Source organism: Coffea eugenioides, unplaced genomic scaffold, assembly GCF_003713205.1.
Source record: "Coffea eugenioides isolate CCC68of unplaced genomic scaffold, Ceug_1.0 ScVebR1_972;HRSCAF=1744, whole genome shotgun sequence".
NCBI classification, from domain to species: Eukaryota; Viridiplantae; Streptophyta; class Magnoliopsida; order Gentianales; family Rubiaceae; genus Coffea; species Coffea eugenioides.
The window spans coordinates 21,776-35,540 of NW_020864855.1; the positions used below are offsets into that span (position 1 = coordinate 21,776).

Below are 13,765 nucleotides of genomic sequence, written 5' to 3' on the forward strand. Positions count from 1 at the left end.
GGGGTCCAACCCCTTTCTCCCTTTTATTGCTTTATTTCTTTGTATTGATTTCGTTGCTACAATGTGTTATGTGTATTTATCTTGGCTGAACTAACTTTTCTTGGTTTTGTGTCCCGATTGCATTCATTAACCCTGAGCAAATAAGAGGTCTGGCATGACTTTCTTTTAGAGCCTACCCTTGTAGATAGGCTATTGCACGTTTGACAAATTATGCTGTATTTCGTTTATGAATTCATAATGCCATACCATTTTAGGCCTACCCTGGCAAATAAAGGGTTCCTTAGGTCACGTTTCATTTCAAATTGCATATTTTATTGTTTTAATAAAATGGCATCATGCATAAACCCTAGAAAGGGAACGCCACGTAGGGAATCCCGTTTTAGGAATAAAACCAACCCTTTTGTGTCCCATGGGTACTTAACCCTTCAAGGGACTGCACGTTTAAGTTTTTGCCTAACTGGAGGAATGAGACTCGTGGGTAAGGTAATTGACAAACTACCTTCTTCATTATCAGATGGCTTGCCCTCGCCGCATCTACCAATTGTTAATACCGTCAACTGAGGTTCAACAATGGCCCACCTTCATGTTACCTAGTGAGCTGAATCAAGTAGCCCAATTTTTAGGACCAATTGGAGACTTTAAGCAGATCAAATCCAACAATTATTTGGTAGAGGCTTTAGTTCATCTTTGGGACCCCGAGTGTACTGCTTTTAGAATAGGCAATAGGCAAATGACTATAACACTCGAAGAAGTAGCTGGCCTCCTTGGTTTACCCACACGAGGAACTGCTTTGGTGTTTCCATTTGCCTCCGACAAGGCCGAATTTTGTCAAATTATGGGATTGAAAGAGTCTGTGCTACGAGGGTCAGATCAGGGCGTTGCCGTGAGTATTCTGTTTGAACGATTTGCGCCACGCGATGGATTCGAGAGGCATGTGACGGATTTTGTGTTCACTTCCAAAGCTGTATGGGAGAGCAAAAGATCACTAGTATATGGGGTAGCTATGGCGGGGACCTATCTCTTTCCGCGAAAAGATCAGAAGATAGCCTTTAAATCAGCAAAAATTGTGAATGACCTTTTCTTAGGAATTCAGGGTAAGCAATGTTCTATAGTCCCGACCATTCTCGCAGATATTTTCTTAGCTTGTACTGGTTGTCGAAAGGGAGAGAAGTTTTTCCATGGGGCGAACTTGGTTTTATACATATGGGCTACGGGACATTTTAAGAGACAAGCATCAGTTGCCGATAGTTTGCCGGTGGTTGGATATAATTGGATAGTCACACATCCCAAAAGAGTCAACGAGGGAGATCTACCAAAGAACGCATCCGAATGTGTGGACTACTTGGAAACATTGCAAGATTTCAACATTAGGTGGGTATTAGATTGGACAGACTGCTTTGAGCCGATACTTCGCACTAAGGAATCCAAACGTGTTCTCTTGCTGGGAACTCAAGGAATCATCTCATATACCCCGAAAAGATTTCTTAGACAACTAGGTCGCATTCAGGGGCCGCCACCGATTTCCGAGTTTAGTGAAGTCACCATTTTCTTTGATCAGGGGGTATGCCCAAAAGAGATCCCTATGAAGAGTCAAATCACTGAATCTTGGAGAACAATATCCGACGATAGAAGCATTCGTTATCTTCCGGAGCTCAAACAGAAGGGGGTAATGACCGCACCATACGAGGATTTGTTGAAAGATTCCACCACGCAAGGGTTGCAACATGAGCCGTATGAGGAAATTGAGAAGCTGAGAGCCATCATTAAAGCCAAGGACATGGAGGTGGTACAGTTGAAGAAATCCATCGAAGTGCACAAAGGAAAGGCAGAAGAAAACAAGAGGTTATATGAGAAGGAGCGAGAAAGGCGCCAAGAGATGAAGCGGAAATGTGGGGAATTATATGATCAAGCCGAACGTGTCCAGATGCCATATACTAGAGAGAGTAAAGACTCTGTACTAGATAGGCTTAGGAACTTTGGTGATCTTGTACAAAATCGCCTTCGCAATATGATGTAAACAGATGTATTTGGTTTTTGCAATGAATCCCTTCCCACAAAGTGTTTGTCAAATAACAGGTTTGATTAATGGGTCTCATTCCGAAAGTATTGCATCATGCTAGGCCTACCCTTGGCACAAAAAGGGCCCCCCATAGGACATGCATCCGAATTTTTCGAATAATTACTAACTCATGCCTTTTTCTTTTTCTTTCTCTTTTTGAATAAATTGCAGAAATTCAGTAATCATTGGTTTATCTAAAGGAGTTCTTTCTTCATTTCAGGTAAATTTCAAAATAGCTTTTCGGAAAAGCCCCATTATCACGCGATCCCGAAGTAGAGCCCAAAGGAATCGTGTAGACATGAGTACTCAACCAGAATCGTCCGAAAAGTTCGTTGCAACTACCCAGCCGGAAGTCGCAAGTCCTGGGGTTCAGTTGACAGAGTTACTCACAAAATTTGGAGAAATGGCGTCAGAAATGGCCACTCAGAAGAAGTTGATTGACGAGCTCGTTAGTAGCGGAGTGCAACCTGAACCTGTACCCGCCACACAACCACAATCCGAACCATTTGTTATTCCTTCATTTCAAACCACGTTTGAGGGAACTTTCAATCCGCAATATGCTTATACTCAAAATCCTCCTTTTTATCCCCCTTATGGGCAAGGATTCCAGCCTCAGGGTGATCCAAACATGCATGTAACTCCACCGACTTTCTTTCAGACTACCGCGGAGCCCGTGGTGCCGGAGCACACTTTTCAAAATAAGCCAGAAATGGGAGAGTCGTCTGCCCAGATGGATATGAAGTTACTTAAACGCTTGGATCGTTTTGATGAATTTATCCGGAAAAGCCAAGGTTTAAGCAAACAAGGGGTGTTGGAATATGATGATTTGTGCCTGTTTCCGAACGTGCAACTGCCAGAGGGGTTCAAGACCCCTAAATTCAACAAATATGATGGAACAAGCAACCCTAAAACGCACCTGCGCTTGTTTGCTAACAAGTTGGGCAAGCCAGTGGATGACGAGAATTTGCCGTTGAGATTATTTCCAGAAAGCTTAGAAGGGGATGCTCTCGATTGGTACTCCAACCTAAAGCCAGAGGAAGTGAAGACCTGGCTCGATCTGTCCAATGCCTTCATTCGACAATATGAGTACAACTGCGAGCTAGCGCCAACTCGAACTACTCTGGAAGGAACGAAAAGGCGACCATCTGAAGATCATAAGACATATGCCAAGAGATGGAGAAAGATAGCTGCGAAGGTGGAGCCACCGATGACTGAGGATGAAATTATTCGCACATTCATAAAGGCGCATGATCCTCCATATTTCGAAGAAATTTTCCGTATGACGGGTTGTTCTTTTGCTGCAATTGTGAATAAATTGGAAGAGTTTGACGACTTTGTGAGAGCCGGGAAGATTGTCAATGTCTCTGCCCTGAAGTCTCAGTTGGATGCTTTACAAGGGCAGGGAAGCAATGTGAAAAAGCCGCCGTTTAAAAAGAAAGAGGGGGATGCAACATTTATTTGGAACCAAAACCCTTCACCCAGACCCCGATACCAACACAGCCCAACCTACCAACCCCATTACCCTTACTACTCAAACCCGTATCCTGTATATACCACCAACATCCACCACCCTCGACCTCGCCCAAGCTATCCAAACCCACCTTCAGCCCCTTTTCAAATTTCCCAACCAAATCCACCTCAAAACCGACCTCGCCTTCCATATAACCCAAGATTTCCTCCACCAAATAGACCTGTTTACAACCATCCTCAACCTCCTGAACCTTACAACCGACCCCCTAGCCGTACATTTACCAATTTAGGCAGGCCTCTGGACCAATTGTACGACCAGTTGAAGGCCGCCGGGAAAATTGGTACAGTACCCCCTCCTACCTACCCATATGGTATGCCCGCGTGGTATAATCCACAAGCTGTCTGTGCTTATCATTCTGGGGCCCCCGGACATGCCACCTTTGATTGCAAAGCGCTTAAGCATAAAATCCAAGATATGGTTGAAGCCGGGGAGATTGTAATCCGGAAAAGGGAGGCGCAAGGGCCGAACGTAAATAGGAACCCTTTACCGGAACATGCCAATATCATTGGGGTTATTCTGGATGATACGGAGTATGTGGAACCGGTCAAAGAATTGACAAGGGAAGCTGAAGTGTTTGGGGTCACAGACCAACCTTTTGTCATAGAACTGCCATTTGAAGAGGACGAAAAGCCCTTTGTTTTGGATCTCACGCCAGCGGAGAGTGAGGCTTTGGAGCCAGTAATTATTGAATTCCCGAAGCAGGAGCCTGTCCTGAGCCTGCAACAAGTACCATGGAATTATGATGAACCTACTGTACAGATTGGGGAAAGGTCAATTGCAAAGAAGGAAGTATCAGTGGTCACAAGATCGGGGAAAATTGCAAGCCCGTTTGAAGCAACCATTCCGATTCAAGCAAATAATTCCGAGCCACCCGCCAAACCAACAATCACTGAGAAGGAAGCCTTGGATTTTCTTAAAAGGTTCCAGAGAAGTGAATACAATGTGATTGAGAAGCTAAGCAAGTCACCTGCCCAGATATCCATGTTGGATTTACTTTTTTCTTCAGATGTGCATAGGGATGCGTTGATCGAGGTATTGACTAAAGCTCAAATCCCTAGGGACATTTCTGTTGATAATTTTTCGCACGTGGTTGGGAGTGTGTTATTCACCAAGCAAATTACTTTTTCTGGCGAGGAATTGCCGGCGGAAGGCATTGGACATAACAAGGCCCTGTATATAGTTGTTAGGTGCAATGGAAAAATGCTGCCGAAGGTGTTGATTGACAATGGATCTGCGCTTAATATCTGTCCTTGGAGCACCTTGGAGAAGCTGGGATTGCAAGACATCGAGCTGAGGCCTTCAGGGACCGTAGTTCGAGGTTTTGATGGAGCACAAAGAGAGCCAATAGGAGAAGTGGATTTAGTAATTGAAATGGGACCCGCCCAGTTTCAAATAACCTGCCAAGTCATGCACTTCCCTAGTGTTTACAACGTTTTGCTTGGCAGGCCATGGATTCACAAGTCTGGGGCGGTGCCTTCTTCATTACATCAGTTGTTGAAATTTGTAGTAAATGACAAGCTGATAACTATATTTGCCGAAGAGGATTGCCTTGTAATCACCGATTCCGAGTCCAAAGAAGAGGGTAGCCGAAGCTCCACAATGACCCCTCATAGCACATCTGATATTGTCTCCGTCAGTTGGATAACAAAGGAGGAGCAAGCTATATCAAGGGCCAGTGTCATGATGGCTAAAGAAATGATCCGTGGAGGCTATGAATTTGACAAAGGGCTGGGACGAGATCTGCAAGGAATTTTGAAGCCAGTGGAGATTGTGGAGAAAAATGATTCGTTTGGTTTGGGTTTCCGACCAACTGCTAAGGATATCAGAGAAATGAAGGAGCGCAAGAAAGCGGAGAAAGAAGGAAGGCAAAGGGCTCTTGACATTCCACCCCTGCATTATACTTTCCCACGACCAGTCGAGGTGATCATGTCAGAAATCAACCCAGTTGACGAAATTGAAGCTAGTTTGGCCCAATTGTTCGTTGGGGCAACATTTGAAGATAGTGTTCCAGGCGAAGCTGAATTTCCTGACATCCCCGAAGGATCAATTCCCAATTGGACAGCCGAGTTCCTGCCCGTTCGGAAGGAGTTTCGGTAAACTGAAAGGGGTTTATCATTCATGTGAATTCGTGAAAAGTTGCATCTGTAAATAGGCAATGAAAACAATTTTCCTTTTAACTAACGTTTATGCATGTAAATATTGTTAAGTTTTCGTTTCAATTTGCTTTCAATCAAAGGTCTTTATGAAAATGCACAAGTTGTTCTTGTCATTGTTGTGTTGTTTATTTGCTTGTTTATATTCATATTGCTTGATCCATTTGTTTGTTGTATGCTTATTTACTTATTATCCCACATTCGTTAATTCTTTCAGATGGCCAAAAATAAAATTATTTGACCCTTTGGATATCACAATTCTGGAATTCGATAACGGCAATCTCTATATCACTCATGACTTGGAGGTCTATGAATCCGAACTCCAAAGCGAGAGTGATAATGAGGAGGTATTCGATTCTTTTGCAAAGGACCTTGAACAATATGAGGAAAAACCAAAACCGAACCTGGAGGAAACAGAAAAGGTTAACATTGGCACTGAGGATGAGGTTAAGGAGGTGCAAATTAGTATTCATTTGAATGAAAGGCAGAAAAAGGAGATGCTTGAATTTTTGACTATGTTCCAGGATGTATTTGCGTGGTCCTATGATGATATGACTGGCATTTCAACTGATGTGGTGGTGCATAGGTTACCCACAGACCCTTCTTTTCCACCCGTAAAGCAAAAACCCAGAAAATTCAAACCAGATATAAGCCTCAAAATAAAAGAGCAAATTGAAAAACAACTCAAAACCAACATTATCATTGTTTCCCATTACCCAATTTGGCTTTCAAATCCTGTCCCTGTTCCAAAAAAGAGTGGAGAGGTAAGAGTTTGTATTGACTATAGAGACCTCAATAAAGCCAGTCCTAAAGATGACTTCCCTCTACCAAACATTCACATTCTCTTAGACAATACGGCCGGACATGAGATTGAAACCTTTTGCGATTGTTTTGCTGGCTACCACCAAATTTTGATGGCAGAAGAGGATAGGGAGAAAACGGCTTTCATTACCCCTTGGGGTACCTTTTGCTACCGAGTCATGCCTTTCGGTTTAAAGAATGCTGGAGCAACATATCAGAGGACCATGACAACCCTATTTCATGATATGATCCACCGGGAGATGGAGGTCTACGTGGATGATATTATAATCAAGTCTAAAAGGGCAGAGGACCATTTGGTTGATTTGAAGAAGTTATTCGAAAGATTGCGGAAGTACAATTTGAAGTTAAATCCTGCGAAATGCGCCTTTGGAGCACCTGCGGGTAAGCTGTTGGGATTCATTGTTAGCAAGAAGGGCATAGAAATAGATCCGGCGAAAATCAAAGCAATTCGAGATATGCCAGTGCCAAAAACTCAGAAGGACGTGAAAAGCTTCTTAGGGAAGATTAATTTTATTGGGAGGTTCATCGGCCAACTAACTGCCACATGCGAGCCGTTGTTCAAATTATTGAGAAAGAATGTGCCGTTGTATTGGAATGAGGAGTGTCAACAGGCTTTCGACAAGATTAAAGATTATTTGTTGCATCCACCAGTCTTAGTGCCGCCCAAACCGGGCCGACCTTTGATTATGTATTTATCTGTACTCGATGGAGCAGTAGGGTGTGTTCTGGGTCAGCACGATGAATCCGGAAGGAAAGAACAAGCCATTTACTATCTAAGCAAGAAGTTCACGCAGTACGAGGCTAATTATTCATTCATTGAGAAAAGCTGCTGTGCGTTGGCCTGGGCAACCCAGAAGTTGAGACACTATCTATTGAGTCATACCACGTATCTTATTTCCCGGTCTGATCCTTTGAAGTATCTTTTGGAGAAGCCGATGCTGACTGGGCGTTTGGCGAAGTGGCAAATAATTCTCTCAGAATTCGATATTGTTTTCACCTCACAAAAGGCGGTCAAGGGGCAAGTTATAGCTGATCATTTGGCGGAAAATCCAAGGGATGATGATTATCAACCACTCCGTACTTATTTCCCCGACGAAAGGGTCCTATTTGTAAGCGCTGCAGATGATATAAGTGAACAAAGTCCTGAATGGAGGCTTTTCTTCGATGGAGCTTCGAATTCTCTCGGAGTTGGAATTGGAGCTGTTTTGGTGTCACCCGAAGGGAAGCACTACCCTGCCGCTGCCAAGTTGCAATTCGCTTGCACGAATAATATGGCTGAATATGAAGCCTGCATTTTTGGTCTCAAAATGGCTTTGGAAATGGAAATCAAGGAGTTGATAGCTTTTAGTGATTCAGATTTGCTTGTGAACCAAACTTTGAAGCAGTGGATAACCAAAGATTCAAAAATTCTACCCTACCATTGTAGTCTGCTCACTCTGGCCAAGCAGTTTCAAAATTTGGAGTTCAGACATCTCCCGCGAGCCCGAAATGCATTTGCTGATGCTTTGGCCACTTTAGCTTCCATGATCCAGTATCCAGATGAATTAAAGATCGAACCAATCCAAGTTCAACTTCAAGACAAGCCTGCCCACTGCTGGGTTGCAAATGAGTCTTTTGACAATGTTCCTTGGTATAGTGATCTTAAGGAGTTTCTTAAAACTGGGTTTTACCCTCTGCATGCTGGTACAAAAGACAAGAATTTTCTGCGTAGAATGGCTTCCAAATTCTTCTTAAATGGAGAAGTGTTATACAAAAGAACCTCAGATTTGAACCTTTTAAGGTGCATTGATGAAGATGAAGCTCAATATATGATGAAAGAAGTGCATAGTGGCGTTTGTGGACCTCACATGAATGGCCATTTGCTAGCAAAGAAAATCATGAGAACCGGATACTTCTGGCTTACTATGGAGCATGATTGTATAGATTTTGTCCGGAGATGTATAAAATGCCAAATGCACGGTGATATTATACGCGCTCCGCCCACTGAGTTGCATAGCATGACCGCCCCGTGGCCCTGTTCAATGTGGGGTATGGACGTGATTGGTACAATCGATCCTCCCGCTTCAAATGGACATCGATTTATATTGGTGGCGATCGAGTACTTTACCAAGTGGGTTGAAGCGGAGTCATTCAAACATGTCACGAAGAAGGTAGTGGCCAATTTCCTGAGAGATCACATCATCTGTCGTTTCGGAGTACCCGAAACGCTTATCACGGACAATGCCAAGAATCTGAACAATGACATGGTAGATGGACTATGTGAGCAGTTCAAAATCAAACACCGCAATTCTGCCATTTATAGGCCTCAGATGAATGGAGCTGTAGAAGCCGCAAATAAGAATTTGAAGAAGATTATCCGCAAAATGACAGAAAAGCATCGCGATTGGCATGAAAAGTTGCCTTATGCATTAATGGCGTATCGGACTTCTATCCGGACATCAACTGGGGCAACGCCGTATTCACTCATGTATGGAATGGAAGCTGTGTTACCAGCTGAGGTTGAAATTCCTTCGTTGCGAATCCTTATGGAGACTAAATTGGAGGAGGCCGATTGGATCAAGCAGCGTCATGAGCAATTGACTTTGATAGATGAAAAACGATTCAATGCTATCTGTCATGGTCAGTGCTATCAAAAACGTGTGGCCCGAGCTTACAACAAAAAAGTCCATCGGCGGGCATTTGAAGAAGGTGATAAGGTACTGAAGCGAATTTTGTCAATGCAAGATGAAGCTAAAGGCAAGTTCGCTCCAAATTGGCAAGGGCCGTTCATTATCCAAAAGGTATTACCTGGCGGAGCTCTTATTTTGGCGGAAATGGATGGACGGGTTTTCCCTCAACCCATCAACTCAGATATGTGCAAAAAGTTTTTCATTTGATCATGCAAATTTTCTTTAGAAATTCATGCAAATGGCGAAATGCAAGTCAGGCCATCTTCTTTTACACTAAAAAACATTTTATCTCTACTTGTCCCCTTTGAGCCATCAGAATTGACAAATCTCGTTTGATAACCCTTGAGAATTGCAAACCCCACACTGGGGCAAATTTGTTTCGAAAAAAAAAAAACCTACACTGGGGCAAATTTAGTTTTCAAAGAAAAATGCAAAAAGTGAGGAAAATACAATGAAAAATGCAAAGAGAGAAAATCTGATCAAACTGGGGCAAATTTTCCTCAGTTTCGGAGTTGTTCTCAAAAGGGTGCAATCTCAAGTTATTTCACCCCTCGTATCAAATCTGCTTTCAAGCCTCAACCTTTCTTGAAAAACACCCCACCTGACCTCATTACAAAAGCCCAAAGTCCTGGTTTTCGTCACTTGCTGCATTTCTATAAGAAAATTTGTTAATCAACTGGCAGGTGATGTCCGTAATGTCTTCGCCTAATTTTACAAGGGAAGTACATTTTACTGATGCCAGAAATCTTTAATTCATGTTTCTGAGTCGATCATGGTCGAGATATTTCATTCTTCTTTAGGTGAAAACCCGAAGGGGCACCTCGAAAGAAAAAGAAAAAGAAAAAGAAAAGAAAAAAAAGGAAAAAGGAAAAGAAAAAAGAAAGAAAAGAAAAAGGAAAAGAGAAAAGAAAAACAACAAAAGGGGTGGGGGCAACCTTGGTGAAAACCCGAAAGGGCGCCAAGGTAGGTTTTCTCAACAGACAAGCTCAAGAAGGAACAGCCGGTGACCTGGTTCATTTGGGGTTTTCCTCATATTTGTGATACTTCTGCCAATATCGGATTCCGAAGAGAAAATATCCAAAGTTTTGAATATGATATTCGTTGGTTAAATTTGTATTTGTTCTTTACAAATATTCTTTTGCAAAATGTATCTTTATAAACCTCTTGGTTATTCTCAAATTATTTGTGTATGAATGCTTATGATTGTCTACATTCTTTTGCATGCTCATCTTTGCCTAACATAGGAAATCATCTTGCATATACATTGATTTTTATATGACTAATTTTCATGCATCATTCTTTCACCATTAAATTCAAATGAATGATAAACCCTGAGGTTTGTGCAAAGATAGGGGATTCAATCATCAGTTACAGGGAGTAACATACAAAAAGCTACCACCTGGATTGGGTGACGTGGTAAATCTGCATTTTATCAGTCTCAGAAATTGAAAGGTTTAAGCTAGACACCGCGGAATAGAGGCAAAAGTGTCACAAGACTCATGTTTACACGACTCTCAAGGCAAACCGGATCAAATAATGGTGGCAAATCCATTATCATTTATTCTTTTCTTGCAGGAACACTGCGTTCACAAATGAAAGCGATCATTCTCTTTTTCAAACCTAAAGCAATGTTATTTGCAAAGTTGGATCATAAGGACCAGTGTCAGCCATCGCTTCAACTACAGAGATCCAATCTCTCTTTAGGAACAAAAATTTGAACTACTCTCAGGTAAAAGTTCAATTTATTGTCTCAAACTTCCTCAGTGAAGTCCCGTTTTAAAATTCCTGCTCGGGTCAGTCCCGTTTTAAATTCCTTGCTCGGGTCAGTCCTGTTTTAAATTCTGTTCGGGCCAGTCCCGTTTTAAATTCCTTGCTCGGGTCAGTCCCGTTTTAAATTCTGTTCGGGCCAGTCCCGTCCCAAATTCCTTACTCGGGTCAGTCCCGTTTTAAATTCTGTTCGGGCCAGTCCCGTTTTAAATTCTGTTCGGGCCAGTCCCGTCTCAAATTCTGTTCGGGTCAGTCCCAGTCCCGTTTAAATTTCTGTTCGGGCCAATCCCGTTTTAAATTCTGTTCGGGCCAGTCCCGTTTTAAATTCTGTTCGGGCCAGTCCCGTTTTAAAATCCTTTTTCCTGTTCGGGCCAGTCCCGTTTTAAATTTCCAATCCCGTTTTTAAAATTCTGTTCGGGCCAGTCCCGTTTTAAAATTTCTGTTCGGGCCAGTCCCGTTTAAAATTCTGTTCGGGCCAGTCCCGTTTTAAATTCTGTTCGGGCCAGTCCCGTTTTAAACTCCTGTTCGGGTCAGTCCCGTTTTAAATTCCTTGTTCGGGTCAGTCCCGTTTTAAATTCCTCGTTCGGGTCAGTCCCGTTTTTAAAAAAAAATTCCTGTCCGTTCGAATTATTTTGCAGCCGAATACCACAGGTAAGTATTTGGTGTCTACTTCTTTGTCTCAAGTTTTTTCAAAACTCAAACAAAGAGGGGCAAACTGTAGACACCAAATTTTTAAATAATTTGTATGATTTTGTTTTAGATTGTCTGCATTTTAGTTGTTACCTTTTTATTTGTCTTTTATTTTTAGTTTTATTTGTCATATTAATTTTGTTCACGTTTTAGCTTTTAGTTTTAGTTTTAAGTTTTAACGTAAAATAAAAGGAAAAGAAGAGAAAAAAGAAAAGAAAATGGTTCACAAAATACGTTCATTCCTCTTAAATTCAATCTTTTGGCATTTTGTTTATTTTGGTTATTTTATTTTCAAAAAAAAAAAAAAAAAGGAGGAAAAAGGAAAATGATGAAAAATGATGAAAATGAAGGAAAAGATCGAAATGGTAATTTTTGTTATTTCTAGTTTGATTGATTTTGATGTGTTTGTAATTAAAATTGTTGTTTCTATTATTATTTAGTTTTACTTTTATTTTCGTTAAATTATTAAGTTGAGAAAAGAAAAGAAAAAAAAGAAAAAAAAAAGATCACAATTCCATTTTTCTGCCGAATCCATTTCCACTTCATATACTAGCACCTTCCATCCTTATTGCCGGTGGCATCTTCCATTATCACACTATTACACTACTCCCAATTCACTACAGCAGAGGGGAGCATTTTCGGTTTCATCTGTCTGCCACAATCGACCGAGTGAGGAGAAGAAAAAGCCGAACTCTTTGCTTCATTCTTTTCTGTTCGGGAGCTGAGGGAAAAAAGGTGAGACCTGCTATGTTGTATCTATTCCATCCGTGAGCCGTGAGTGAGTAGTTCCCTTGGAGTATCGACTGAGAGAGAGAGGGAGAGGCCGAACTGCAATTTCTTTTGTTGTTTCTGTTCTGCCGTAAGCTGAGGGAGGAGACCAGGGAACCATCGCCTTCTCCGTCAACCTCAGACCAACAACCACCAGCTGCAACCTCAACCAAGCTGCATTTCACCATTTCCAGCTGCAACTCATCAAACCAGAGCCAGCAAACCCCGCGGAGGAAGAGAGCCGAGAGGGAGAAAATTTTCAGACTTTCTGCGCAGGAGCTTAGCTTGTTGCGAGGTAATTTCTGGATTTTTTTTTAGGTTGATTACTAGTGGAAGAAACTATATGCGAGTTGCATGTGAGGCTTGTACAGTCGGTGGATAGAAATCAAGCCATTAGAAATTCTGTTTTTGGCTAAGTGTTGCTGCCGAGAGCTGATGAAAGAATGCAGCTGTATTTCTGTTTGTCTAGGACAATCTGAGCATCTAAGTGTACTTAGCCGAATGAAATTGTGATGATTAAGACTATGCATGTTAATTTGAACATTCGGATGATGTTGTGAAGCATGCAGAAATTCTGTTTTGGCTAAATGTCTCTGCCGATGAACTAGTTTGGGATATGTGATTTTAATTCTGACCCCATGTGATAATCTGAGCTTAATTGAGGATCCAATTTGATAGATAACCTTTTTATTTGATGTTGCATGTAAGCTACGTGGTCTGGATTTTGGTTATATGGCTGGAAACTTTAATGGAATTTGATGGATTGCTGAAACAATTTTTCCAGTTTGCCGATGGAGTTTTTTTGAAATTACATGGGTATTTTTAGCATGATTTGCTGGAAAAGTGGTTGATTTTCACTTGGTTAGGTTTTTGACTAATTGAAATTAGATGATTAAGCTTTGCGGGAGGTTTTTTTTGGTTCGGCTAAACAAAAAAAAAATGGAACAGAAAACTGGTTGCATGCATGTCAACCGAGAAAATTGGATGAATTTCTGGTTAGATGTTTTTTTATGACATCCGAAATTGGTTTTGGATTAAATCTGATGGGTAGCTATTTGTTTGATCATGTATGTAGTTGAATACGGGTTGCATGTTGGTTTTAAACCGTGACTAATAATTTGTGGCTGAAGGGAATTTTGATATATAAAAATGTGAGTTGGACTTAAAGTGAGGAACCGAGAGCTTGTCCTGCATTTTTGCAGTTTCATGTGATTCAATTTCGTTGTTTTGAGTTTGTAATCATGAATAACTAGTTAATACCATGATAATTGAGCTTTGCATGATGATTTTAAACCATCAGATGATG

General features: G+C 41.6%; 1 protein-coding gene across 1 annotated transcript; it reads left to right on the forward strand.

Annotated features, from left to right (window-relative positions):
* Window positions 1-4,004: 4,004 nt before the first annotated feature.
* On the forward strand, window positions 4,005-9,441 carry LOC113759173. Its single transcript, XM_027301738.1, has 2 exons — window positions 4,005-4,952; window positions 6,499-9,441. Exons 1-2 carry the CDS (start codon window positions 4,005-4,007, stop codon window positions 9,439-9,441), a joined length of 3,891 nt encoding a protein of 1,296 aa, XP_027157539.1.
* The last annotated feature ends 4,324 nt before the right edge of the window (window positions 9,442-13,765 follow it).

Coding starts and splice junctions, on each gene's coding strand:
- LOC113759173 (XM_027301738.1), top strand. CDS start 4,005: ATGGTTGAAGCCGGGGAGATTGTAATCCGGAAAAGGGAGGCGCAAGGG. Junction 4,953..6,498: donor CAATAGGAGAAGTGGATTTA/GTAATTGAAATG, acceptor GTTCCAAAAAAG/AGTGGAGAGGTAAGAGTTTG.